This window comes from Tachysurus fulvidraco, chromosome 1, assembly GCF_022655615.1.
Source record: "Tachysurus fulvidraco isolate hzauxx_2018 chromosome 1, HZAU_PFXX_2.0, whole genome shotgun sequence".
Lineage (NCBI taxonomy): Eukaryota > Metazoa > Chordata > Actinopteri > Siluriformes > Bagridae > Tachysurus > Tachysurus fulvidraco.
Genome location: NC_062518.1, coordinates 39,307,174 through 39,332,347, shown reverse-complemented (window position 1 = coordinate 39,332,347; position 25,174 = coordinate 39,307,174). Strand labels below are relative to the sequence as shown.

General features: G+C 36.1%; 3 protein-coding genes across 4 annotated transcripts; 1 reads left to right on the top strand and 2 right to left on the bottom strand.

The window, feature by feature from the left end:
- The first annotated feature begins 295 nt into the window (after window positions 1–295).
- Window positions 296–3,728, top strand: ankrd53 (ankyrin repeat domain 53). The gene is made up of 6 exons (XM_027178215.2): window positions 296–335; window positions 483–600; window positions 1,611–1,810; window positions 1,940–2,104; window positions 2,330–2,450; window positions 2,543–3,728. The coding sequence occupies exons 1-6, from the start codon at window positions 322–324 to the stop codon at window positions 3,089–3,091; spliced, it is 1,167 nt and encodes a 388-aa protein (XP_027034016.2). The 5' UTR covers window positions 296–321; the 3' UTR covers window positions 3,092–3,728.
- An 814-nt stretch (window positions 3,729–4,542) lies between these two features.
- Window positions 4,543–10,295, bottom strand: tex261 (testis expressed 261). The gene is made up of 6 exons (XM_027178216.2): window positions 10,095–10,295; window positions 8,349–8,428; window positions 7,948–8,101; window positions 7,304–7,371; window positions 7,101–7,203; window positions 4,543–5,581 (listed from the first exon to the last, which is right to left on the bottom strand). Exons 1-6 carry the CDS (start codon window positions 10,162–10,164, stop codon window positions 5,466–5,468), a joined length of 591 nt encoding a protein of 196 aa, XP_027034017.2. The 5' UTR covers window positions 10,165–10,295; the 3' UTR covers window positions 4,543–5,465.
- Window positions 10,296–11,442: 1,147 nt separating this feature from the next.
- shtn2 (shootin 2) lies at window positions 11,443–20,383 on the bottom strand. 2 transcript variants are annotated; one of them, XM_027178264.2, is made up of 17 exons: window positions 20,236–20,383; window positions 19,272–19,321; window positions 19,127–19,187; window positions 18,763–18,857; window positions 17,753–17,921; window positions 17,139–17,236; window positions 16,949–17,030; window positions 16,716–16,810; window positions 14,998–15,144; window positions 14,349–14,502; window positions 14,029–14,224; window positions 13,850–13,908; window positions 13,651–13,751; window positions 13,543–13,569; window positions 13,361–13,414; window positions 12,855–13,011; window positions 11,443–12,285 (listed from the first exon to the last, which is right to left on the bottom strand). In XM_027178264.2, the coding sequence occupies exons 1-17, from the start codon at window positions 20,267–20,269 to the stop codon at window positions 12,158–12,160; spliced, it is 1,707 nt and encodes a 568-aa protein (XP_027034065.2). In that variant the 5' UTR covers window positions 20,270–20,383; the 3' UTR covers window positions 11,443–12,157. The 2 variants fall into 2 exon arrangements, with proteins under 2 accessions (XP_027034065.2, XP_027034064.2); XM_027178263.2 differs by having other exon boundaries at window positions 11,443–12,306; window positions 20,236–20,382.
- Between the last annotated feature and the right edge of the window lie 4,791 nt (window positions 20,384–25,174).

Here is a 25,174-nt window from a genome sequence, read left to right as displayed (position 1 = left end):
GTTATTTTCAGTCTCTTCAGGCAAAATGATCAGAATATTGAAGTTCACTCAAACGTAATTATTTCTATTTGTATGCCTCCACCTTATGTTTATATTTGATTTATTCATTCGTCAGACGCTTTTATGTGAAATGTGGCATAATAAAATCCAGCGTTCTAGAGTGTTGCGTTCCGTTTTTCCTTTCTTTCCTTTTTGTAGCTTGTTATTGCAGCCTATATTTGTAATGCTTTGCATAAACACCCTCTAATTTAGCCTGATTCTGTAGGTTGCTTATGCACGAGTATCACCATAGTAACAGCAGAACAGGTCAACAAATCTTTCATGGAGCGCGCGTGGTAAGTTAGTGGTGTTTTCTTACTTGTTACTGCGTTTACTTTTATTACTAGTCATTATTTGCGATTATTTGCGACATAAACAAATTGGAAACTTCCTTTTGTTTTCGCTGAAAACTAAACTTTTCCTGTATTTGTGCTGGTTTTTAGCCCCCCTCGTGCGCTCCCACCTGGAGACTTGTTCCATGCCGCAGTCTGTGGAGATACCCAATGGCTGTGTTTAAGTCTGGAGAGAATGCATGCACCAGGCCAGCAGCAGAACAGACAGGTGCGAAATTAACAATCACACCGCAAGTCTGTTCAATGATTAAAAGGAACAAAGGTTCCCTAGTATTAGAGTGCATTATTGTTGCTAATCTGAATTACACTAATCCGAGTTATCCCTTATTTCTCCCAGGGTTGCCAGGTCTGTGTAACCATTAATCATTAATCAAACCAGCCCAAAATGCAAACCAATATATCAAAACTCCCATTCCCAAACAACACCCACTAACACCTTGACTTTATCTGGAAGATATATTGGAACATCTAAAAAAAAAACAAAAAAAAAAACAAAAACTGAACTTTGAGCTGTCAGTGCTACCCTACTGCAGAATAGTGAAAAGCTTCTTTGGAGAAAAAAAATAAATAAAAATGCAAGTTCTTTCACCCATTAACTAAAATATAAGCATAAGTATAAAGATAATTCTGGCACAGAAATGTATATTTACAGAAAACATAGGCTGTTAATTGTACATTTTGTTCATTTACACTACATTATTCTGATTTTTGCACCTGTTCATCTATTATATTCTTATGAAAATCACAATAGCCTTTGTGTAATGCTAGGCTTGTATTGTTCCAATAAATATTTAATTATTTATTCAGAATTACCAATTAATTTAATGTATTATTTATTTAATCCGTTGACAAAAGAATAAATCCACATAATTTCATTTCAAACTTAAAATGACTTTCAATACAGGCTTTCTCCTTGAATACATGTGGGAGCAGGAGTTCTTTTTTCTGGATGATGACAAAGAATGGGCACACTCACTACAGAACTACAAATATAATGAAAATAAAATAAAATATTGCTTTACATATTCTTTGACATAAAATATAAATATGAGCAAGTGTCACTACCTTTATTTAAGCAGCAGACTCTGAGTTGGTGGTAACAATTTCAGCACAAGTATTTACGTAAAGTAGATGCCACTTGACATGTTGAAAAGCTTTATTTTATTGTTGAGTATTTTTGTATATTTTTGTAAAAAAACATGCCTGTGTGTGTGACAGGGTCTTACAGTGTTCCACGTGGCTGCTCAACATGGTCAGCTAAATTGCTTGAAATTGCTCCTGGAATCTTGTACTGGAGATGTCAATGCAAGCTGTCCACGTGGCAGGAGACCATTACACATGGTGCTGAGCCCAGAGAGCAAGCCAAACACTTACAGCTGCCTCACATTTCTGCTGGAACATGGAGCAGAGCCCAATGTGTACTAAAAGGAATTTATTCAATAGCAGGGAACACCTGTTGTTGTGGCATAAAGGTTATTGTTAATTGCAGTGTTTAGTTTCTAAAGTTTATCAAATTAGAGTAAAGGTTATATCTGATGTGCTGCCAGATCAACAGATGAAGGATTGACCCCACTGCACATGGCTGCAGCCGAAGGCCTGAAAGAGTGTGTTGAAGAGCTGGTTAGAGTTGGTGCAGATACCCATGCACATGATAGCCGAGGACATACACCATTCGAACTGGCTTGTTTGTGGGGTCACAGGGTTGTTGCCAGGTAAAGATCAATGTAATTAAAAGGCTTGGCAAAAGGCAAGAGGTTTCAGAATCAGGAAAATGTATGTTTTTTCTCATCAACACATTACTTACTGAATATATAATATTAAAATATATATATATATAACAGTATGTAACAGAACAGTAACAAAAGAAATTCACTGTAAAAAGCTATAAAAAAATAAGAATCTTTTGCTCTAACTGTTTGCATGTTTGTATATAATAGGATTCTTAAAAATGCAATGTGGCATAGAGATAAGAAGGAGGACATGGAGAAACACCAAGAACTGCAGAATCTCAAACAGAATATGATCAGAATGCACAGAAAAGCAGAAGGAACACAGAAGGTTATTTTTAAATGATTTATTTATGTTTCTTTAGTCATTTTGTACATCTTTGTAAACTATGCAAATAACACTTAAACCCTTTGTGCTTTCAGTTATCCAGAGAGGCAATTAACAAAGAGAAAGTGTCCACGTGGGCTGAGAGGAAGGGTCTTCCCTTTCTCAGGTCTCCTACAATGGGCATGTGGACAATAAGCCATCAATGCTGCCATTCTACCAAGCCTGTCAAAAAACAGCATGCAAGCAAATCAAGAGAAATATGGAACATCTCATCAAACCCATCAAGACCTCCTCCAGCAAACATCAGCAGATCTGAGACAGTAAGAATCGGTGTCCATCCAGAGGAAGTAGATGAGCCTGATCTAAGCCAGAGTGTGACTCTCCATTGTTTCAGAAATGGGCAGGTCTGTTGCACTGCATCATGGAATAATATTCCACAGCCAGTACCTGACCTGCCACTGGATGTCATTCAGAAATGCCTGTTTCCATCCAAATTTCAATCTCGAATTTCTGGTACACTTCAGCTCCAGTCCAACAGTGTGCTGGATTTACCTCATCGGGGAGGTACTCATGGAACGGAGGCTTCTCCATGGACCGAAGTGGCAATGCATCTGGCTGAGGAGCTCCAGCCTGGCCATTACTGAACACTACAGTTACTGCACTGACTGAACAGAGCTGAGGTGGTCAATCCACATAAAGGAAAAACTATATGAAATACTACATACTTAGTCCTTTTAGTCATTCAATAAATACAGAACATGAACAAAAATAATAAAAGTTTATTGCAAAGAAAAAAAATGTTGTTGGTACCTTTGATAGATTTGTAATATAATTTAAATAATCTATAATTATTTAAAGTTTTTTTTCCTCCTTAATATGTCAAATGCATCTTTTTAGTGAATTTAGCCAAATGTTTGAACTAAAAATTGCAAAGTTCTTGTGCCTGTGAGAAATATTCCAATTATAGTCTAATTAAAATTGAAATGCATGCATAATCCAGTAAAAAGCTTTGAGTGTTAACAGATGACCATTATTCACCATACTCTACAAGTCATTTGTATGCTTTGAGATAACTGTGCTGTTAGGTGTCAGAGTTTTTCAATAAATCTACCCCCTCTTTCAACACCATATTCTGTCCAGGCATTAGTAATCAGCGTATGATTTGAATTAGGGGCCAATTTGCATTGTGTATCAGTAATCAACTGTGTACAATTAAGACTGTCATATGTACAAGTGTTAACAATGTGGCTTAATAAACACCATTTTTTCATGGGTTTTTCACACATGCATTTCACTGCTCATTTAAATACAGACAGGCACACAATTTCTATATATGGAATGTAGACTGCACCTCCAAAAAGGAATTTGACATTTTTCTAACGCTACTGAGATGCAATTTTTTTTTTTGGAATTTTGATTTTGGACAATTAAGTAGAAAGTTATGCTGTTTTGTGTTGTTTTCAATAAAGTTAAAATATAATTTCTTGCAGATTAACTGCAACAATAATATTCACGCTACTGATGTAAATAATGTTGGTAATTAGATGAAGTCCTACCTTTTTTGCCTTGCACACTATAGAGCATAATCCTTCTTAATAATAGATGGAAATAAATGTTATAGCCTTATTCCCTCTTAAATGTGTCTTACACAAAAAGTCATTCTCTCAATCATTAGAAGAATAACCATAAATCTGTTTGTATAACACTAATTACATTTAAAGATTACATTCACTACTTGAATTTACACCTATTTCTGCATATGAAGAGTTGATAAATGTGAGCCCAAAGTGTGACACCTTGACCCAGAGGATCTCACAACATCAAGATTCATTGTCCTTATTTTTTAGATCAAACTCTGCAAAAGCTTATTTCACCTCAGTGTACATTACCAACACCTCCTCTCTTACTCCTGTAAGTGGTGAAATCCCCAGGTGAGAGGATGTTGAACTGAGTGAATGTAATGGTGTGAGGCAGATTAACCTGGCCTCTCACTGACCTCACACTCCCAACACAACTGTAGACACTTCAATGTAAAGGGCAACAATTCATAGACGAGAGTGACAGGGTTGATGGAACTGCGTATGGTCTATGAAAATCAAATTTAACTGGCATTTTATTGGCTGCATGTGTGAAAAAACATCGGAAGAAAGACCATTGTGGTAAAATTCACAAAAAAAAATAAAAAATAAAAAAAGCAGTGTTAATGCTTTTGAACATTATGAAGATTGTAATGAGACTCCACATATATGTACTAAGCATTTTTGTTTCTCCAAAATAGATGTAAGAATCTGTTGACACTCTTGAGAACTTTTAAACACCATTCCATCTTGCAGTTAATCTCAACTGGTCTTAATTCAGAACTGTTTAGGCAAATATTTTGTTCTTTACAGCTTACAAATAATAAAAAGCCTTGACCAAAGACCAAAGGCCTTGATGACTGTAGTATGACAATTACATCAGAATCAGCATCAACTAGTGACAGTAAAACGGTCATCGAATTATGCAAAGAAGCTCACACCATTAAACATCCAACTAAAGACATTGCGTCACATGTCTATTATTCAAGCCTTTAAAAATGAAAGGCATTTTGGACAAAATTCCAGACACAAATTAAACAAAAGTTCTACACCAAAACTGACATTTGCCACTCCCGGTGATTTCATTCACAAATCAGCCTTCATAATGCCTCTCAAGGAAACAAGAGCCTGAAGGCATTCCACGTCTGAGGATCACTTATGGAGCGTTAATTGGCTGTGTTCGTTTAAAACAGATGGACAGACAGAGAGACAGATATGTCAGTTCAGCCGAAGAGCAGGTATGTCCATGGCAGGTTGTGTGCATCCGTCCAGACATGGTACTCCACACAGGTTCTCTCTTTTACCTTTCATCCCTAACCATCCCCCTCTCCCTTCATTCTCACAAATCCAGTTGACTAAGAAATCCGGAAACCGTGCCCATAACCCATCGCTCACCCTTCCCGAGATCTCCGTCTGTTCGCTACCCTTTAGCTGTAGTGCATCAGTACATTTTCTGGCGACTTGGCAAAACAGCTTCTTTCAGGAAGGAGAATATCAGGAGGATCCCAGAGCGTTTGCCCCTCTTTCCTTTGGTAAAGTAGTTAGATACCACATCGTCTGGAAAAAAAGAGCAAAGAGAGAATACAATGAATCTGACAGACCATCCAAAAGACCCTCCAACAGAAAGTAGGTGAAAGTGAGCAAAACTAATAGTAATAAAACTAAAACACAGTCAGTGTATTCCATTTGATTTTTGAGTTGTTTAATTGTTGTTGGTCAGATAACTGGATGTCAATTCACCAGATGAATGCATCTTGGGCAGACATGTGACTTTTCTACTAGGATTCATGTTTAAATTTAGCATTTTTTCATACAAGGTCACCAAGATTGATGAAATCTGAAACCTATATACATTTTGCGTAGACAATAACACACCAGTAAGACAATAGATATGCAACCAAACATGCAATTGGGTCATAAGCATTAAGTCTTTAAGTATAGTGACCACCATGCTAGAGCAAGCATTTCAAGTCTATTGTGTCCCAATGTGTCTCCAAAACAAAACATGCATTCAGTAACAAGTATCCATGACTTAGCAGCAAAAATTGCATCTTGTGCATGTGCCATGTTGTACATTTATGCCATTTGGCAGACGCAACTATTGAAATTTAATGCCCCTTTTCCACCGAGGCAGTTCGAGTGCTGGTTCGGAGCCAGAGCCTAATTTAGAACCAGTTTTTTCTGTTTCGACTGCGAAAGCACCGGCTCCGAACCAGGAAAAGTGGTTCTTAAGTAGCACCAAAACGTTGCTGGTCTAGACTTAAGAACCACTTGTGTCAGGAGCTGGGGGCGGGGCTACTGTTAGTGCCTGGGGGCGGGGCTACTGTTAGCGCATTTGATAATGTACCTTAAGTATACTAATGTTTAATACACTTTTACTTTACAGTGATATGATACAGTATCAGCACACATGATAGTAGGTAGCTACATCCTAAGGCAAAATTTTTTTCTGTGTTAACGATAAAATAACGTTATGTTCTTTATCGATTACAACCTCCGTTTATACAGATTACATGGAGCTGCATGTACACATTTTATTTGACGCATTTGGATGCCAATGTAGGTTCGCAAAGCCATGAGCATTAACAGTAAAGCAACATCCGCCATTGTTGTTGTGTTTGTGTTTGCTGCTGCTGCGCTAACGTTGCTGGGACACGTGACACGTATACAGTGACGTCACACTCGGCGCTGTGATGGCTCTCTAGCCGGTGGAAAGGCAAACCGGTTCTTAGAAGGTTTGCCAGTGGAACCAACTTTGAACCAGCACTAGCGCTAGCTCTGAAACAGCACCCAGTTCTTTCCAGTGGAAAAGAGGCATAAGAGCCTTGCTCACGGGCCCAGCGGTGGAAGGTTGGTGGACCTGGGATTCGAACTCACAACCTTCCAAACAGTAGTCCAGCGCCTTAAACACTGAATTACCACACCCCCTACTGTTCAACTGCCAACCCCCACCCACCCCCTTGTGTGTATAGAGTTTTAAATGAAATTTTAAAGTTATAGGTTTAATGAAGTGTTAATAAAATATATATTACAGATTTGGGTTTTCAGAAAAGCAAAACACAAAAACAAAACTGACCTCCTTGCTGCACTGTGGATGGAAGAACATTCTCCCCAGCAGACAGGGATACAAAGAAAGCAAATGGTATCACCCACAGGCAAATTGTGAAGTATGCTAGAACCTATAACAAAACAGCAATCATCAGCAGAGTACTATACAATTGGCCAAAGATTTAATAGCATCTATTAAGTGGAAATTTTCCAATAAAGGTTTTCACTCACCTCTGAAAACGCATAGTATTCTTCTGCAAAATACTGGAAGGCCATATAGTGATTTATCACCACCAGTACTAACAAAACAAAGAACAGGATAATTAAGGATGATTTCTTATTATATTATAATGACCAAACATACTTACAAACATACAAAAAAAATTATAAAATACTGTTCATTATAAGACACGTGCTGTGGAGTGATGCAACTCAATGTAAAGCAGTTACATTAACATTAGTTACATTACCAACAGTTAATTACATTAACTCCTTAGATGATTATTTACCAGTAACAGCCAATGTGTTTTCCTTGTATGACAGCAATTTCCCAGAAGTTATGATTTTTTTGCTAAATTTAAGAAAAGTCTCTGATTTTCACTTGATTGAATTTAATAAGGACACAAAACTGCTTTTCATGTTACTGAGAACCCCATGATGGAAATCTTGCTAAATGTTACAAAAATTCAACAACTGGTAGTGACCATACTGAATCAAGAATTCAGAAAGATTGTGGTTTAATTACATGGTGTTACAACGTAACAACGGTGTGAGGAGAAACCAAAACAGACAGATACTAAAACTAATACTAAAAATACAATTCTGCAAAACGTACAAAATACATGCAAGGCAATGTTTGTTTTGTCTGCACTTACTACACGACAGAATGAAGTTTGGTGAGCTGAGCATGATGTAAGGGAATGTTTGCAGCAGGCCAAAGTACACCAGGTTAGTGAAAAGGCCAACCCCAATCATGAGCAAGGGGAAGCCCTCAAACAGGTACAGCCCTACCAGTACACCTGTGGAGATCTGAAAGAGAGGATATATATATATATATATATATATATATATATATATATATATATATATATATAAATGAGAGAGAGGGGGTAGGGCTTTTTTTTTTATTGAAATGGCCTGACAAAATAAATCTAGAAAAACATTTAGATGATCTTAAGTTTATTAAGGCACCACAATAAAGCTTTATGGAATAAACAGACAAAGGACAAAACGCTTCAGCATATTAAATCTAAATATACATGTAATTCTCACTCACCATTATCATGTATTTTATTATTCGACTGGTAGCAACTGCGTACTCCTCTATCAACTCTGCCAAGTAGTATAGACCTGCAGCTGAACAGGGGAACAAAAAACAAGCCAATAGATGGATTTGATCAGACAATAGCTCAAATACAAACTAATACCACTTTAGTATCTGTCCTATAACTGAAACTGAGCATGAGACTAGCACATCACTAATAAAATGAAAACAAATTTACTCACTTGCACACATTTTTAAATGTTTAAAAAAAATAAAATTATATAAATAAGAATTACCAGAACCAACTGAAATAAATTCTAGAACTATTATTTCTTGGGTTAGTTCCCCTTAGCTGTTCTAATAATCTCCCTTGTTCTGGCAAAGTTGGGATTTGTTCTCATTCAGCCATATGAGCATTAGTGAGCACCAGCACTGATGTCAGGCAAAGACAGATGTCTTGCAGTGTTGCCATTTTAGTTCATAACAAAGGGGTTCAATGGGGTTGAGGACACAAGTTCTTCCACACCAACTTTGGTAAATCAGGATATTGCAAGGGACATTGCAAGAGATGCCAACTCCATGTAGTCTTTGAGGACACTAAACTCCTCATCAATACAACATTTATCAGACTGTATATTTATAATCACACCCTTCAGTGTCACCCAAATGAGGATGAGGTTCCCCTTTGTGTCTGGTTCCTCTCAAGGTTTCTTCCTTTACCATCTAAGGGAGTTTTTCCTCACCGCAGTCACCTCAGACTTGCTCATTGGGGATAAATACAAACACGTTTAAACATATCTAATATTAATCTTGAATTTTTTTCATCACATTAATCTTTATATTATTCTTAATAAAAAAAACATTTTGTTCTATGTTTATGTTCTGTAAAGCTGCTTTGAGACAATGTCAACTGTAAAAATAGCTACAGAAATACATTTGAATTTAATTGAAAATGTAATATTACAGCAGACATCTTACATAATATAATGCTTCACACTTTGAGGAAAAGGCACATATATGTGTAATGGTCAAGTGTCTACAAACGTTTGGGCAAAATAGTGTATTTATAATAGATTTTGTGAATTGTTTTTGCAGGCCATAACATTTATTAGCTCTCATATTATGATTAGCTCATTCTTGCCAAAGGGTGGAGCTCGAGAAGGAAGATAAAATCTTCAGGTACAAGTAGCAGAAATGACTGACAGATCTGCCTACGTGGACAAGGCAGCTTACGGCCTGTGTTTCCTAAAGCTTAATACACTTTAGCAACATTTAACCACATTAATCCATTAAATCTCGATTAAACCATACATATTCGATAAATAGGTAGAATAATAACAGCTAAGTCAAATAAAATGTAAACAGTTAAAGGTACAGTAAACTGAATTAGTGATCAGAATAACTGTGTTTGTTGGAACGAAATCTTTCTCTGATAACATGTTAAGAAGTCAAATTGTAGGCTGTTCAGAAAGTATTAGGTTTACTGTACTAATGATAACTAATAACGTAAGATTTAGCTAATAAGCTACGGATAATGCGATTATGTAAACAACGTCTAACTGGGGGCTCTACAGGTTCTGTACATTGCGTGTTGATATGTTTTACAACATATTTTGCATGGTAGTTATTTACACACACACACACACACACACACATATATATATATATAGTGAACAATAGCTAACTGACTAAATGTTTAGCTAGCCGGTTTGCTAGCAGCTACAGACTGCGACTACACAAGCCACAACATCAACTTACCAATAGCGAGGGTAACAAAGGACACCTGTATTAATAAGGACACCCAGCTAAGTAAATAAATAAACCACATCTTTAAAATAATTATAATAAAACGCTTCAAGTAAATACAAAACAACGCGATTTGGTAATATGCTAAAACAGAATCGGGCAAAGTTCACCCAGCGTTTCCTCAGTCCTCAGAGAAGGTGAGGAAGAAACAAGAGATAATGCCGTAGTGAGACCACAGTGCTCACTCCGGCTGGAGGAGATATTACACTGCACATCACTTCTATATTGATAAGTGGTTTATCAGTATGTTTATCATGTTTTTTGTTTGTTTGTTTGTTTGTTTTTTAGATACTTTCACCTCCCACCCAATCCACCGACTCATTTCTTTCTTTTTTTAATTGCTTGTTGTTTAAGTCAAGTCAATTCAAGTCAAGAAGCTTTTATAGTCATTTCAACCATATATAGCTGTTGCAGTACACAGTGAACTGAGACGACTTTTCTCAAGGACAATGGTGCTACATAAAACAAAGACAGGGTTAAGGACTTAGTAAGTAGGCCTAGATACATAAAGTGCATCTGTGCAACCTGGTGCAAACAGTGCAGGACAAGACAGACAGACAGACAAGACAGTGCAGGACAGAAAGACAGTGCAGACAAAAAATTACAAAACAATACAAAAAAGACAGTACACAAGACAATAAACAGAAACAGTGCCGACCAGTGTAAATACTGTATGTTCAAACAATATTGCGTGTGTAGTAATACTAGAATGAACACAGTATTGTAGCATGTGCTATTTACTTTCATTTACATGTGTTATTTACATTATTTGTGTTATAATGTGTCATTTACATTCAGGGGCTCCATTATTTTTTGTCAACTACTTAAATCATTTCTAACCAGTACTTTTACAGATAATCCTGTTCCTGAAGCAGGTGAAGTGGGCTAACATTGAGTTGAAACTATTGCCTGGTGAAAAAGTCGTTTTATTGCTGTTTTAATCATTTAATCATTGAGAAATATGAGTTTGTGTTGTTTTATTTAAAAAATGTCATTGTACGCGTATGTAAATCTAAATTTTAAATTCTCCTTACTGTACTAACAAAACATTTTGTTAGCTAACACTATAATTGTTGTTTCAATCTCACGTGCTCACATCTATATGTGACATGACCCACGATAAACCTTTGTTTTTCCACATATGAGGTTACCATCAAATTTGCTAAATGTTTTGATTCATTCTCACTATTACCTACTGTGCCACCACGCCACCTTTATCTAAATCACACATCCATAACCACTTAGAGACCAACCCCACCCCAACATACACACACAGACAAATCAGACACCTTACAATTCCTGGTGAGAGATATAAATTCTTTATAATGTTTGCTAGATAAAGGGCTCTCTCAAGGGGGTGCAAAAACTCTTATAGAATAAATTGAGTTTAAAAGCAGAAAGCCAAGAGCTACTACAGTGCAAATAATTCCTTTCCACTTAAATGCTTTTAGCAAAGAATAGCAGTGCGATGGTGTGGAGAGGGGGAAAAAAGCACCTCTCCCCATCTTCTTGATGCCTGAATGAACTTGCCTAGAGGCTTTTAAAAATACACACATAGAGAAAACAGAGAGATGAAGAGAGAAAGAGTGATGACACCTTTCTCTATCACTTTTTATATCAGAAGCACACAAATCTATCAAAGAAAACTAATAACAAAATATACATAAATATACTGTAGGAGAAGTATGTTTTATTTCTTCATTAACCATTCTGAATGGTCCTCTGAAAGTTTCTGATAAATTGATAATCCTGATCAATTGTTAATGCTTACAAATATAAACAAAAATGGGAATTAGGAACAATCTTCAAAACAACAATATTTTCTTCCAAATGATTAATAAAAATGAATAATTAAAATTACTTGAAAGGTCAGTGTATTTTATATTTTAAATCTTTAAAGTAAACTAATTTTCACTATAGCCCATGAAGTACGATGTTAAATTTAATTGGATTCCAATTTTATGCAGTATTAATAACAATAGCATGGCAAGAACCAACATCAGCTGTCTTTATCTTTATTTGTCTTCCCAGATGATACATTCTGATACTCTGCTGCGTGAATTTCTATATTCTTGGTTGTGCTTCAGTCTCCGAAGGACAGGAACATTCCCACTCTCTGCTAGCCAATTTGCGGAACTTGTGGCTGTGGATGTAGGAGGTGGATCTAAATTGTTGGATGGACAGCGGTTATAGAAACCATGAGCAATAAAAGGAAAGCTGTTTTAATCTTCACACCAGGCCCAGTTATAATTATTTCTGTTCATTGTAGGTCTTAGTACACAGATTTATATCCTTTACCTTTGGACTGAATGAGTCTGAAAACACTTGAAAAACACAACACACAACACAAACTTCGTAGAGCTAATAAAAATGCACATGTGATATTTGGATTTGTAAATAAGATTCTCCAGTCTATTGCAGCAATATACTAAAGTCAACCACAGTCATTTTATATTTAAGACATCTTAAATATTGTTTATAAAAGCACTGGTGTTAGATTGAAAAAAAAAATCATGTCAATCAAAAGATTTACTGAAATAAAGGGAGTAAGGAGTGTAAATAATATATATATATATATACACGTATATATATATACGTATATATATATACGTATATATATATATATATATATATATATATATATATATATATATATATATATATATATATTGTATTGGAACTGAGCATTGGACATAAATGAAAAACGTTTACCCTGAGCTTTTGGGGCTGAAGTGGATTTGGAGCCTAATTCATCTCCAATTGCACGCCTTCTTCTCTGCAAGACCATCTGAAGCTCCGCCTCCCCCACATTACGACTAATCCTTTTCCTCGATGGATTCCTTTTGGGTGCTGTTTTTTTTATGGTGTCCTGAGTGGAAATCAGGTTTGATGGTTAGGAAAGCAACTACTAAAGAACTACAGAATAAGTAATATTCCACTGATGTTTGATGTGAACATTAAATTAAGCTTTTATATTGTATCTGGATGATTTTATGCATTGTACTGCTGCCACATGATTGGCTCTCTGGAGAAATCTATAGATGAGCAAATGTACAGGTGTTTTAATGTGTGACCTGTGAGTGCATTGAGGTTGATAGCGCAATCTTAAGGTTACATAATAATCTTAAGGTTACATAATAAATCAGTTCTTATAACTGTCACAATGTGAGTGATTGGGTAATGAGAAGTTGATGACTATAAGAGAACAAGACTTTTACCAGTATTCCCTGCAATTCAAGGACAGCAGATTTCCTCTTCTCACTTCTTTGATCCTATGACAAGAAAAACATCTTATTATCTTACTCTATTAGCAGTGCATGCAAGGATTTATAATGACAGTGACAGTCACTTTGTTTGTATGTATGTAAGTCTAAGATTTATAATTTAATAATTTACTAACTGCCCATGAATCTTCATCCAATCCAGTCTGAAAGATAAACAAAAGTGATGTTAAACAACAACTTTCACTTATTTATGTCTAAGGATAGCAAAAAACGAATCTATTTACCTGTGGTACTTTCTGAGTGGGCTTCAGTACAATCCCTTTCTTAATTCTCTCCATCATTTCATCCACTGCCCTGACTTTCAAATCTACAGAGAGTGCAGGTTCTGTGATAACAAAACAGCAGAAAAGAAGTCAGTCAAATCCATCCCTGCAAAGTAAAGATTTTGTATAATGGAGAAATAGCTACACAAAGGACTCTTACTCTTAGAGTCAGTGGTGTTGGTTCCAAGTTTCCTTCTATTTCTCAAAGCATCCAGTGGGCTAGGGGCATATGTCAATACATTTATTATACTGTCACTGGTCTGTTTTAGCATACTGTATTATGATTATGTATACTGTTCGTTTGATGATAATGGTAAAAATAGACATTTTGCATCATACTCAATAAGACTTGAAGAGAATGCAGAAGGAGGAGGAAGAGGAGGTGGTGGCGGTGGTAGTGGAAGAGGAGAAAGTGGAGGAGGAGTTGAAGAAAGTGAAGCTGGAGTGACTTTCTCTTCATTTCTCCCATTTGATAGGCCAGATTCAGTAGGAGGATTCTCTTTGACCATTTTCATCATATCGTGAAGCTGCTTAACTGATTACATATTATTAAATTATGCACAGTTTTGCATGTCATGTCACATTAGACCCTCATTCTTTCAACATGAAATTTGTCTGACCCAATTATGCTAATGTTACCACAACATTGTTGGCCTCACCTTCCTCCTGCAGTGCTGACACAGTGCTTTGTGAGTCTCTCAACTGATTTTCTATCTTCAGCCTATCTTTCATGTTGGTCTCTAGCTGTGCTCTGACCATCTGCAGCTCAGTAAGAGCATTAAACTCCTCCATCACTGCTTGAGACTGACTCCTCTACAAGAGAGATCCACAATTCAGGAGGACAGTTAGGATACAAGTTAATCATTTCTGTTTATTATTTCTGCTTTAGCATACCAACATTGCCACTGTGCACCTCCACATAAGCATACAAACATTAAGACACACTCATGACCCCCATCATCCATAAGCGATTAGGAAAAAAGCTAATGCTTTGCCTTGTTCTTGATGGCATTAATTTACATTTATCAGTTATTGAAATTAGATTAAGATTTGATGCAGAAATAATTTCTTTTGAAAGTTTTAGTTAATTGAGAGTTACTTTTGAGTTTATACTTTTTACTTTAATTTAAAATAAGGAATCTGAAGCTATACTTTGCTGTACCACATTTCATGGTCTTACAAACATGATGACTGTTTCACTGAATGCACTTCTTGTCTTTTACTGGAAAATGTTTGGTCAGAGAAAATGCACTTTTAATTTTGAGAATTTTGGTACTTTACAACACTCTCTCACACATGAACACACACCTGGTGTTGATAATGCAGCCGTAACTCCTCCAGTGCTTTGTTGATCAGAGCCACCTGCTCAAGGGCTTGCTGAAGTTGTGTGTCAACTTGTTCATGTCGTACCAGGGCCAAGCTCTGCCTCTGGCTCTCCTTCTCCTTCACCAGGACCTATACTCATCCATTTCCAATAAAACAATTCTATATAATATATATTCTTATAATAATAAATCAAAAGCTTCATTAGGAAATATGTGTTTCTGATGTGATGCTGTGTTTTTAGTGTCACTTTTGATTTCAAGGCACAAACGTGTAACAAAAATAGTTATTAGGTCAACAGCAATCATAAAAATTCAATCCTTCTACCAAATTATTACCCACCTGCATTCCTTTGTTTAAACCAACTGCAGATTTTTTTTTCTGATTGTGTGAATAAAGCCAGCAATTATTTGGTTAATTTAAACAAAGACAAAAGTACTAAAGCATTGAAACCTTCTGGGACTCCACCTTCAAAATCACATGTCATTCAATGATTCATGTCCTACAGAGAAAATGAAGAAGCTGTATACTGTAAGACACTGGAAGTGAATCTGTTTTGGTTTCAGATCATATTTTTCACTTCTCACAAGTATGAAGAGCTCTTAGTTTACTACATAGCCACCAGAATTGCAGAGCTCAACCAGTGACTCTCAAACAGCATTACAATTAGACAAAAAAGCCTAGTTTTGACAAGTGAATAATTCTAGCTTTTTATACAAAGACAAGCCAGCATTTACTTTCTGTTTGGGTTAGGCCTTCATTAGACTCTTTGTAACAGAAATTCAAATAAGGAAATGAATGTGTTTTGAAAACAGGGTAAAACACATAAATGGACAGAACTAGCAATAAAGCGCCTTATTCAAGCTGTTTAGTGTGTGGTGGGCCATTGAGAGTGAGACTGAGTGGGGTGAAAACAGTAGGGGTCCCTTTCACAGGTGAAATTCCCCCCTGCAAGGTCCTCATTATGCCATCTGCAAATGGTGAACAATATGGACAAAGGCAACAATGATGGTGGCGGATATAAAGTGTCAGCCAAGGACAGGGGCTAAAAAGCTTCAGTTTACAAACTGCCATCTTGATGGGTACTAATTATTGCGTAGGGGTGTGTGGGGGTGAAAGCAAAGAAGCGTTCTGAGCTGAGATGCTCACTTAGAATGAATGCCAGAACAGCTGGCATTAATAAAAACAACTTGCAGCCCCTGTGTGTGTGTGTGTGTGTGTGTGTGTGTGTGTGTGTGTGTGTGTGTGTGTGTGTGTGTGTGTGTGTGTGTGTGTGTGTGTGTGTGTGTGTGTGTGTGTGTGTGTGTGTGTGTGTGTCTGTGTGTGTCTGTGTGTCTGTGTGTGTGTGTGTGTGAATATACACATGTATACAAATGGTTTGATGTTGAAATGGTGGGAAATAGACATCTTGCCTCTTACTTGTTACTCTTGTTACTCACACTTAACTGAATGACAAACAACATGTTTTCTGTTCCTAATATACATTTATTGACCAGGCTCGCTAACGGCTGGTCTGACCCCTTTCTCCCGATCCCCATTGTGTTTATCTTTCAATAAGATGATTATGTAGAGGCAGGTGTAAATAAATACGCTAAATATGATTCACAAAATGTATTTACTCAACATTAGACTTAAGGAAAATTATTTCTAAGGCACAAAGAGCAAGCCAGAGCCTCAGATATGCAGATTAGGAATGCCACTACCTGTTGTGCAAACTCTTCAGCATGATGCCTGAGTCCTTGCTCCATTTCCAATTTCTGTGACATCTCTGCAAACTGTTCTGTAACAAGCTGGGATACTATGATCAACAAGAGAGAGAAAGAGAGAGAAGAATCACATAAAACATTTGTAGATAAAATAAATTATGAGTTTTAAATAAATAAATAGGTCAAATGATACCAGCAAATGATAAATGGTTCTATTAGTTGCCAGTCACCTCTTTGAATTTTGTTCACTGTTCGACTCTGTTTATTTAACTTCTTCAAAATGGCTTCTTTCTCCTGAACATCCATTGCAAGCTGCACAGCACATTTCAAATGCTCAGAGAATATAATCCTCACAAAACAATAACATTAGCAGTATCACAGTTGATGCAGTGCACCAATCTCTCTCAGTGTGTTCTGTACCTGTTCTTTCAGTTCTTCTTTTTCTTTTTTCAAGATTTGTACCTGTTCACACAGCTGCATCTTCTCCCCCAAGAGCTGATCAACAGATGACTGAAGCTCTGACAACGTAATGGGTATATAAATATTATTGATATAAAAATAATTTGTGTCTAAATGTATGTATACATATACAAAGTAGTGCTGAATTAAAGAGACAAACGTTTTAAGATGAATTTCTAACTAAAATGCAATTCATCATATCACACAGGTACCCAAACCCCAGTACTTCACATTTTAGTGTTTTTACTGCTGTACCACACACACTTCAATTCAGGAAGGCCTGGTGATTTGCTAATTATTTGGATTGGATGTAGTGAGAACAGGGAAAAATAATATTTATAGCATAGGGGTCTCCAGGAACATGGTTAGGAACCTGTGACAGATAAACACACACAAGCAGTAAATAAAGAATGAAAGAAACTAAGAAAGAAAGAAAGAAACACCATGTCTCCACGTGTTTCATTGCCTGACATCTAATATTAGTTGTCAGTGTCAATTTTTTCTGATAGTTTATAAATTTGTTTAGATTTTGTTTAGAATTTCTGTTGAGTGTGAATCTGAGGATGTAGGATTACCTCTGATCTGAGCCTGACTTTTGATAAGGGGATCTTCTGCCAGTTCCACTGAAATGTTGGAGTCATCTTCTAGGTCGAAGTTCAGAGCAGCAAGGTTTTCAGGCAGCTCTGGAATCAAAGGCAGGAGAGCCTGACTTTTTCTTTTTAAGGCCTTGTTCTCTTTTGTCACCTGTGAGTTCAAAGGGAATGTCCTGTGACTAAGACAGCAGTACAGTACTGCAATAGTACTGCATACATTCACTCATTGCTATAAAATATAAAATGTTGCTTATTTATATGTTGCCAGTTTTTAGTTACAAATGCAAAAATTATATGATTAAACACGATGAATGTAGAACTGTGGAAAGATAACTGATAACTGAACAGGTGACAAAATAATTTGCATTGCTACTGCTGAATCTATTTAATAGGTACAGCTAAAAAGCAGATGCCGTTGTACTAGTCCCAGGAAATCACATGTTCTTGTTATTTTTTCAGACTTTCACTTCTTGTTCTTAGTTCGGTCAGAAAATCATGTTGAATTAATCTTTATTATGACAATAAAAATTATACAATGGTAGACACAAAAACACCGAATTATTTAGACATTAACTATATCATATCATCTCCAACTGTAAGTTAAGCATATGTATAAGTTTATCTTTTAAATAATGTATTTTGTAGCCTTTCTAATTATAACTGGTCTATATGTTCACCATACATGTTCATATTCATTTACTACAATCATGAAAAGGTCCTTATATTAGGGGATCCAGAGCCTATCAGAGAAATATTGCACGGGGGAAGAATGCATCCTGGATGGAACACCAGTACACTACAAGGAACCATGAACACACATTCTCACACCAATTTTCAGTTAAGGACAATTTAAATTCACAGTTATTTATCAGTCTATGATTTTGGAAGACATTCACAGACCTGGTGGAGAACAGGTGAAACTCCATACAGACAGTTACCCAAGCTCAGGAGCAAAAGCCTTTTTTTCTATCTGGACAGATTTTTGAACCCACCTTTAAGGCAAAGGCCTCAGCATTCTCTCTGCAGGAGCGTTCGATTTGAAAGTGAATCTCTAGCAAGTTTATCTCTTTCAGCAACTGAGTGGATGCTAATGGGAATTTATACAGAAAAAGAAGTTTTATTTATTGAGGATGTTGAAAATAAATAAATAAATAAATAAAAACAATAATGATATACATTATAATAAAATTATTTATGTAAAAATATAAATTAGCATCTGCATATTATGTTACAAAAAAGTGAATGAACCTTATTTGTGGATATTAAAAATATCAGGCTCTTCATAATATACTACTCTTTACTGGTGTACAAGAGGACTACTGGTGTCAAACAACAAAGCTGCCCCAGTCGGCTCACCTTCCTCTATTTGAGTCAGTCTCTGATTAGCTTCATCCCTTTGCTTCTCCAAAATCTCACACTGTAATTGTTATTAATAATAGGGTAAAATGATTAAACAAAGTAGCTAATAATGCAATTTTCTAGCAATGTTTTTTCAAAGCACCTGAATGTCTTGTTCATCTTCTGAAGACAGGGCACTCTCATCCTCAGAGTCTTGGGAAAAAAAAAAGTTAGGGTACTTTTGGTCAGTGCAAGTAGGATTAATTATAGATCAATTCAGACAATAGTATACAGTCAAGATATGATGCATGGTATTGGACATGGTTTCACAATTAATTGAAACCTCAATTGCAACAATAACTCTGCAGTTATGGTTCTGTGCCAGGTATTAGATTGTTCTGAGTTTAACCTCCATGAATGAGTCACTGTTGGGGCCAAGGTTGCTAAACTGGTACATAATTCTGCCTCACTAGTCAGTGTCAAATAAATGAGAAACAGTTCCTTCATTGTATGAAATTTAAAGAAATGAAACCATAATCCATTTAACTGTTTATCTGCACACTTTCACTGAAGCTTTAGAAACTTCCTTTGTTCTTCAATTTCAACCATTAAAATTATTTCAATACGCTGTGTAGTCATAAGTTGTACATTTTCTAATACCACTTATGTAGAAATTTATAAGAAAAAGTGGTGTGAGCATGCAAATGCATGTTTGTTTTAGATAAATTCTGTAGAAGTAGAAAATATATGTAAGAAATGTGTATAAATTTAAGTTACTTCTTTTATATATATCTAATAATCTTGAATTTTATATTATATTAATCTTTATATTATTCTTTATGATAACCTTTTGTTCTATATTTATGTTCTTTAAAGCTGCTTTGAGAACAATGTCAATTGTAAAAAAGCACTAAACAAATAAATTTTAATTGAATTGAATTGAATTGTGTGCGGCCGTTATTAAAAAAAAAGGTTTATACTAACAGTGTCTAATATTAACTGTATGAGAAATTTAGCCTTACGGTAACTTATAGCTTTATAGTAACTTGCACTACTACTGTAAAGCATTCATTTACAGTCTCTTATATACAGTATACAAATTGCAAAATAAAATGTCTGCACCTTACCTAAATTTTTTAAATCTGCTCCTGAATTCCACATCTTCGCAACAATTCAGAACAACTATAGGAAAGGATTTTGAATTCTGAGTGGTTAACAGGAATTACTTACAGAGAAAGGGCTAACACAAAGGAGAACTGAGACTTTATTACTCACGTACAGAGTTTAGTCAGCTTACATCCTTCATATAGTCATGGAGGGTAGCACAAACTTTCCAATCTGTGTCATAAATGTCACTTTTAAAGTCATTTTTAAAAAGTGTGTAAGAAATACACTATAGTTCGACTTTTTTCTATTCAGGATGATAAATTGCAAAATAATATTATATTGTTATCATGTTATATTGTGGTATTTTTGTCTGCAATAAAAATGTAAACTTTATTTCATTGCTTGCTTCAAAAACATACTATAAACAAATTTTCAGTCTGTATTGTTATTCAGAATGCTGATGGATCATTAAAATGCTTACAGTTTTATACTTGTAGTATATGAATTATATTATATATGTGCATCATGTGTTTTAGTTGCATTTTAAGCACAGTCTAAGAGAGATTGTGTGAAGTGTAAAATCTGACTATTGGTATGCTAACAGTGATTGCATTGGCGACTTTTGTGCAAATAAATGGGCTAATTTAATAGAAAAAAAATTGTATTTTATGTTTTTTACAATTTTATGTGGTCTTTAGTATCCATGCATTCTTATCTGTTATTATATTATATATTTATATTATATACTAATCAATATAAATATCTCCTATATATGTACCTATTTGTATTTTTTTAAAAGCATGACATCTGAGCTCTTTCCTTCCTGGTGTGGAAGTAATTAAAATTTTAATTTTATTTGTCATATTCTTAACCACACACTACATTTTCACTGCTACAAATGTGGTGAAATGCTTTTTGACTGTCTGTGTCATAAAAATAGAGCCAATAAATATAAAAGAGAATACAATTTTAAAAATGGAATTAACTGTACAGGTGGGGAAAGTAGGAAAGTATATGAAAAGATATTAAAATGTACATAGTATAAATTCTGATTGGTAACTGAACAGCATGACAATTATGAATAAAGTGCAGATGTGCCAATGTGTGCATTTACTGTATAGTGAACATATTTGCTGTGAAAGAAAGTGTGTGTTTATTAGGCATGGCCAGAAAATGTCCAGGATCTAGGTATTGTCCTGGTTGAGGACCTAAATGGCTTGTAGGAAGAAGCTAATTCTCTCTGTTTTTGCCTTCAGGAAGTGAAAGCGCTTCCCTGACAGTAACAGAGTGAAGAGTCCCTTGTTCAGATGGCTGAGGTCTTTAAGTATCTTCCTGGCAAAGGTCCAATCCTCTATATATGCTGTGAAACAAATGGAAAAGATTCATAAGCATTCTTAGGCAAACTATTGTAGAATCTGTGTACCCCATTGCATCCCTATGTCCTAGGAAAATTTTAATAAATATCAATTCATGGATCCCTCTGTTAAAGTCCTTAACACTGTGACATCACTCCATTACCATATTTGGTAGGTACCCACTTTCTCAGTAAATATAGTCACAGGTGAAGCTGCCAATGATCAACTATTCTCGTTAATTGGCCCTTAAAAATTTAAAAAAAAAAAAAAAAAAAAAAAAAAGTTAACAAACAAACAAACAAAAAACAACTTTGTATGCATGCTCACCATATTTTAATGTCCAAGCCTTTCCTCTTCCGAGAGAGGTGATGTGACAGACTAAAACTGTTCATAAATCAGTTAGAAAAAATGCCCCAAATTCCCCAAATTACTACAAGCTGTTGTTATTTGGGCTAGTCAATTACACACATTTTTCTCTTTGATATGTTGCACTCTCTCTGAGAATTGTGATTTTCTTTGGATAGTCATATTTATACAGCACACCAATAACAAAACAGCATAACCAAAAGAAAATGTATAATGGATTATTGTGCTGCATAAGTCTTTATAACATTATCAGAGAAAGAAAAACACTAAACCTTTGTGTGAAGCAAAAATTATTGTCTTATTCCTCAAGATGTGTCATTTATAGAGCAACAGAAAATGTTTTTTAATTGTAGTGTATGATTTCATATCTGGAATAGGTGAGCAAGTAATGCAAACTTTAATCTAATTTTAAGCACTGTCTTATCAGTGTTTTATGGATTATTGTGAGGAAAGCTATTGTGCAAAACTGAGCAAATAAATCATACAAGGGCAAATGGAGCCTAGCTGTAATTCAGACTGGCCTCATGGTGGCACCATGACTCTGTCAAAAACAACCTGTTGCTTCTACACATTACTTGAGACTGTACATGCCACACACTTTGTTGTGATGTTCAGTCCCATGTGGCAGTTCATTGAAGTAAAACTGTTACTTTAAAGTTTAATATTATGAAAATGATCAATGAAATGATTATCATTAAAATGGTCAATTTAACTGGCCCATTGTGGGGAAAAAACTTCTATGGCTTGCACTATGTGGTGCAGACGGTCTTTAACAATTGCATATGGATAATAAAAGAGAGAAAGTGATCTAAACTGACACAAAGTGGTACAGACAGCTAACACAGGAAAGTCAGTCTGGCTGAGGACAAAGTGGTACAGTAAACAGACAGCTGTTAGGAACAAAAGAACACAGAATTATATTGAGTTGGAAGGTAGAAAACAAAAACGCTTATGTCTGACTCAAATCTATTTTTTTATCAGCAGGGTTTGGCACTGATATTTCCAGACAGTTCCACAGATATCTTAAAAATGTTTGCCCCAGTAGTGCATAGCTGTTTGAACTCTGAAGAGTCCCTGCTCCCTTTGCACATTTTCATTCTGTGTGCCTATACATCTTTACATTTCCCCAATCAATTTGGGACAACCTCTTGCCCTTCTTAAAATCCTCTCTCCCTCACTCTAACTCTCTCTGCTGGGATCCGGAAGACCTGCATTAGTTCTGACATGCAGAAACACTGATTCTGTAAGGGTTGTGACCCCACACAGCAGGTCTTGGCAGGGTATTAGTGCAACGCACTCACACATCTGCGTGCCCCAGTCCAACGCTACCCACTGTGTTCTCTGCTCTCTCTGCTCTGCATTCAGCACCCCTGAAATCCCCCTACCCACCCCACTCACTCACACACACAAACGCACACATACACACACAATCCTCATTCCAACCCAGCCTGACCAAATAACCAGCTTCAAGTGCCGCTTCAGATGTGCACAGTGAAATCAGTTCTAACTGAAGTACAGCAGGTTTGAGAGATGACCGATAAAGTACACTGTCATGCATGTCCTTTTCTTGTCTTTGAGGCTTAAACTTTAACATCTGTTTCTCTTTCCACATTATTACATGTTATCTGTTCATGCCTGTTTTATTCATCTAATAATCACTCACTCACACACACATTAACCCACACCCACACATGCACACACACACACACACACACACACACACACACACACACACACACACACACACACACACACACACACACACACACACACACACACACCATTGTCTTACTATTCTTAAACCACTAATTAATGTCATGCACCTAAACCCTAACCTTAACCTCAGTTTTTTTTTTACCTCACACACACACACACACACACACACACACACACACACACACACACACACACACACACACACACACACACACACACACACACACACTCCCCCACTCTCATTCCTTTCTGTTTCCACTCCAGCCACCTGCGTTCTCACAGATGTTGCCAAGTATGGATCATGTGATTTGTGTCTACCAATCAGAAGACATTGTGAAAAGGCCTGTATGTGTTGTGTTTAGAGGGATCTAATGGACTTTCCACAGTGTTTTCCTGAAATCAGTAATCAATTTACACCCTTTGGAAATCTATAGTTTTGATGTTATAAATCAAAATGGGTCATAATCTATAATTAAAGGAAACTTTTGTTTTACTGTATATGTTATAATCTTCACAGATTTAAATTATAATTATACACTAGGTGGAAGAATAGATACTTCTTGCAATCAGCATTTCTCTGAGCATTTATTACATTTAAAACTCCTGTACCTCGTCCTTATGCTCAGAAGTAGTTGTAGACTGCCCCTCTTTAAGGCTGTAAGTTCCTGCCAGACTGTTGCCTTCCTATTGTCCCTTGAACAAAAGGAGCTGTTGCCCTCTCACAGGCTATGTTACAGTCCGTCACATGAGGCAGACACACTGGATTGGCCACTCTTTATCTTCTGTGAAATATGAGATTACTTTCACTGCCTCTGTCTGCTTGGCACATCCATTTCAATTAGACCCCATTAGTTTTGTTCCCATCCTGCTCCTCTCTACGCTCCTCCTTTCTATTTTACAATCCATCACTCTTTTTGGTTTTACCCTTGATTTGATCCATACGTGTCCACTAGCTCACTCCACCAGGAAAGATGGTGGTGTGTATCTTTGCTTCCTGTTGTTTGATCCTCATTATGTGTTGTCTACTCCCTCTCTTCTAACACTCCCATTCTCTTTGCGAATGAGAGGCTCTGACAAGTGAGCAGAGAAATAAGGGATGAAGACAGAAGGGAGGGAGGGAGAAAGATATGGCAGGGCTCCTAGATTGGGTCTTGTTGCATTCCCATGGAGCAAAAAGTTAATGATGTCTCTTTTATGGTGCAGGCTGATTGTGTGACACAAAATCACCCCAAGTGTCTTTGAGCAGCACCAAAAGAAACAAAAATCTGGACTAAGGTCTTTTTATTAATACTTTTACACTTCTTCTTCTTCTTCTTCTTCTTCTTCTTCTTCTTCTTCTTCTTCTTCTTCTTCTTCTTCTTCTTCTTCTTCATTGTATGTTAGGTTCACTGCTATCATTTCTGCAAATATCTGTTAAGTAAATTAACAAAAAAACTAGAAACAATGGCAGGGCTTTTAAAATTTGACAATATGATAGAACAAAAATGGGATAATTATTATATTTTATTACTGCTACAAAGCA

Bases quoted from the DNA above. Each gene is read 5' to 3' on its own strand.
- ankrd53 (XM_027178215.2), top strand. The intron at 601-1,610 runs GTGCGAAATTAA...TGTGTGTGACAG, and splicing joins GCCAGCAGCAGAACAGACAG to GGTCTTACAGTGTTCCACGT. The intron at 2,105-2,329 runs GTAAAGATCAAT...TGTATATAATAG, and splicing joins GGTCACAGGGTTGTTGCCAG to GATTCTTAAAAATGCAATGT.
- tex261 (XM_027178216.2), bottom strand. From the start codon at position 10,164: ATGTGGTTTATTTATTTACTTAGCTGGGTGTCCTTATTAATACAGGTG. The intron at 8,102-8,348 runs GTGAGTGAGAAT...CCTCTCTTTCAG, and splicing joins TAATAAAATACATGATAATG to ATCTCCACAGGTGTACTGGT. The intron at 7,204-7,303 runs GTGAGTGAAAAC...GTTTTGTTATAG, and splicing joins AATACTATGCGTTTTCAGAG to GTTCTAGCATACTTCACAAT.
- shtn2 (XM_027178263.2), bottom strand. From the start codon at position 20,269: ATGTGGAATTCAGGAGCAGATTTAAAAAATTTAG. The intron at 18,858-19,126 runs GTGAGCCGACTG...AATTCCCATTAG, and splicing joins ACTGACTCAAATAGAGGAAG to CATCCACTCAGTTGCTGAAA. The intron at 15,145-16,715 runs GTAGTGGCATTC...GGATGAGTATAG, and splicing joins CTGAAGAGTTTGCACAACAG to GTCCTGGTGAAGGAGAAGGA.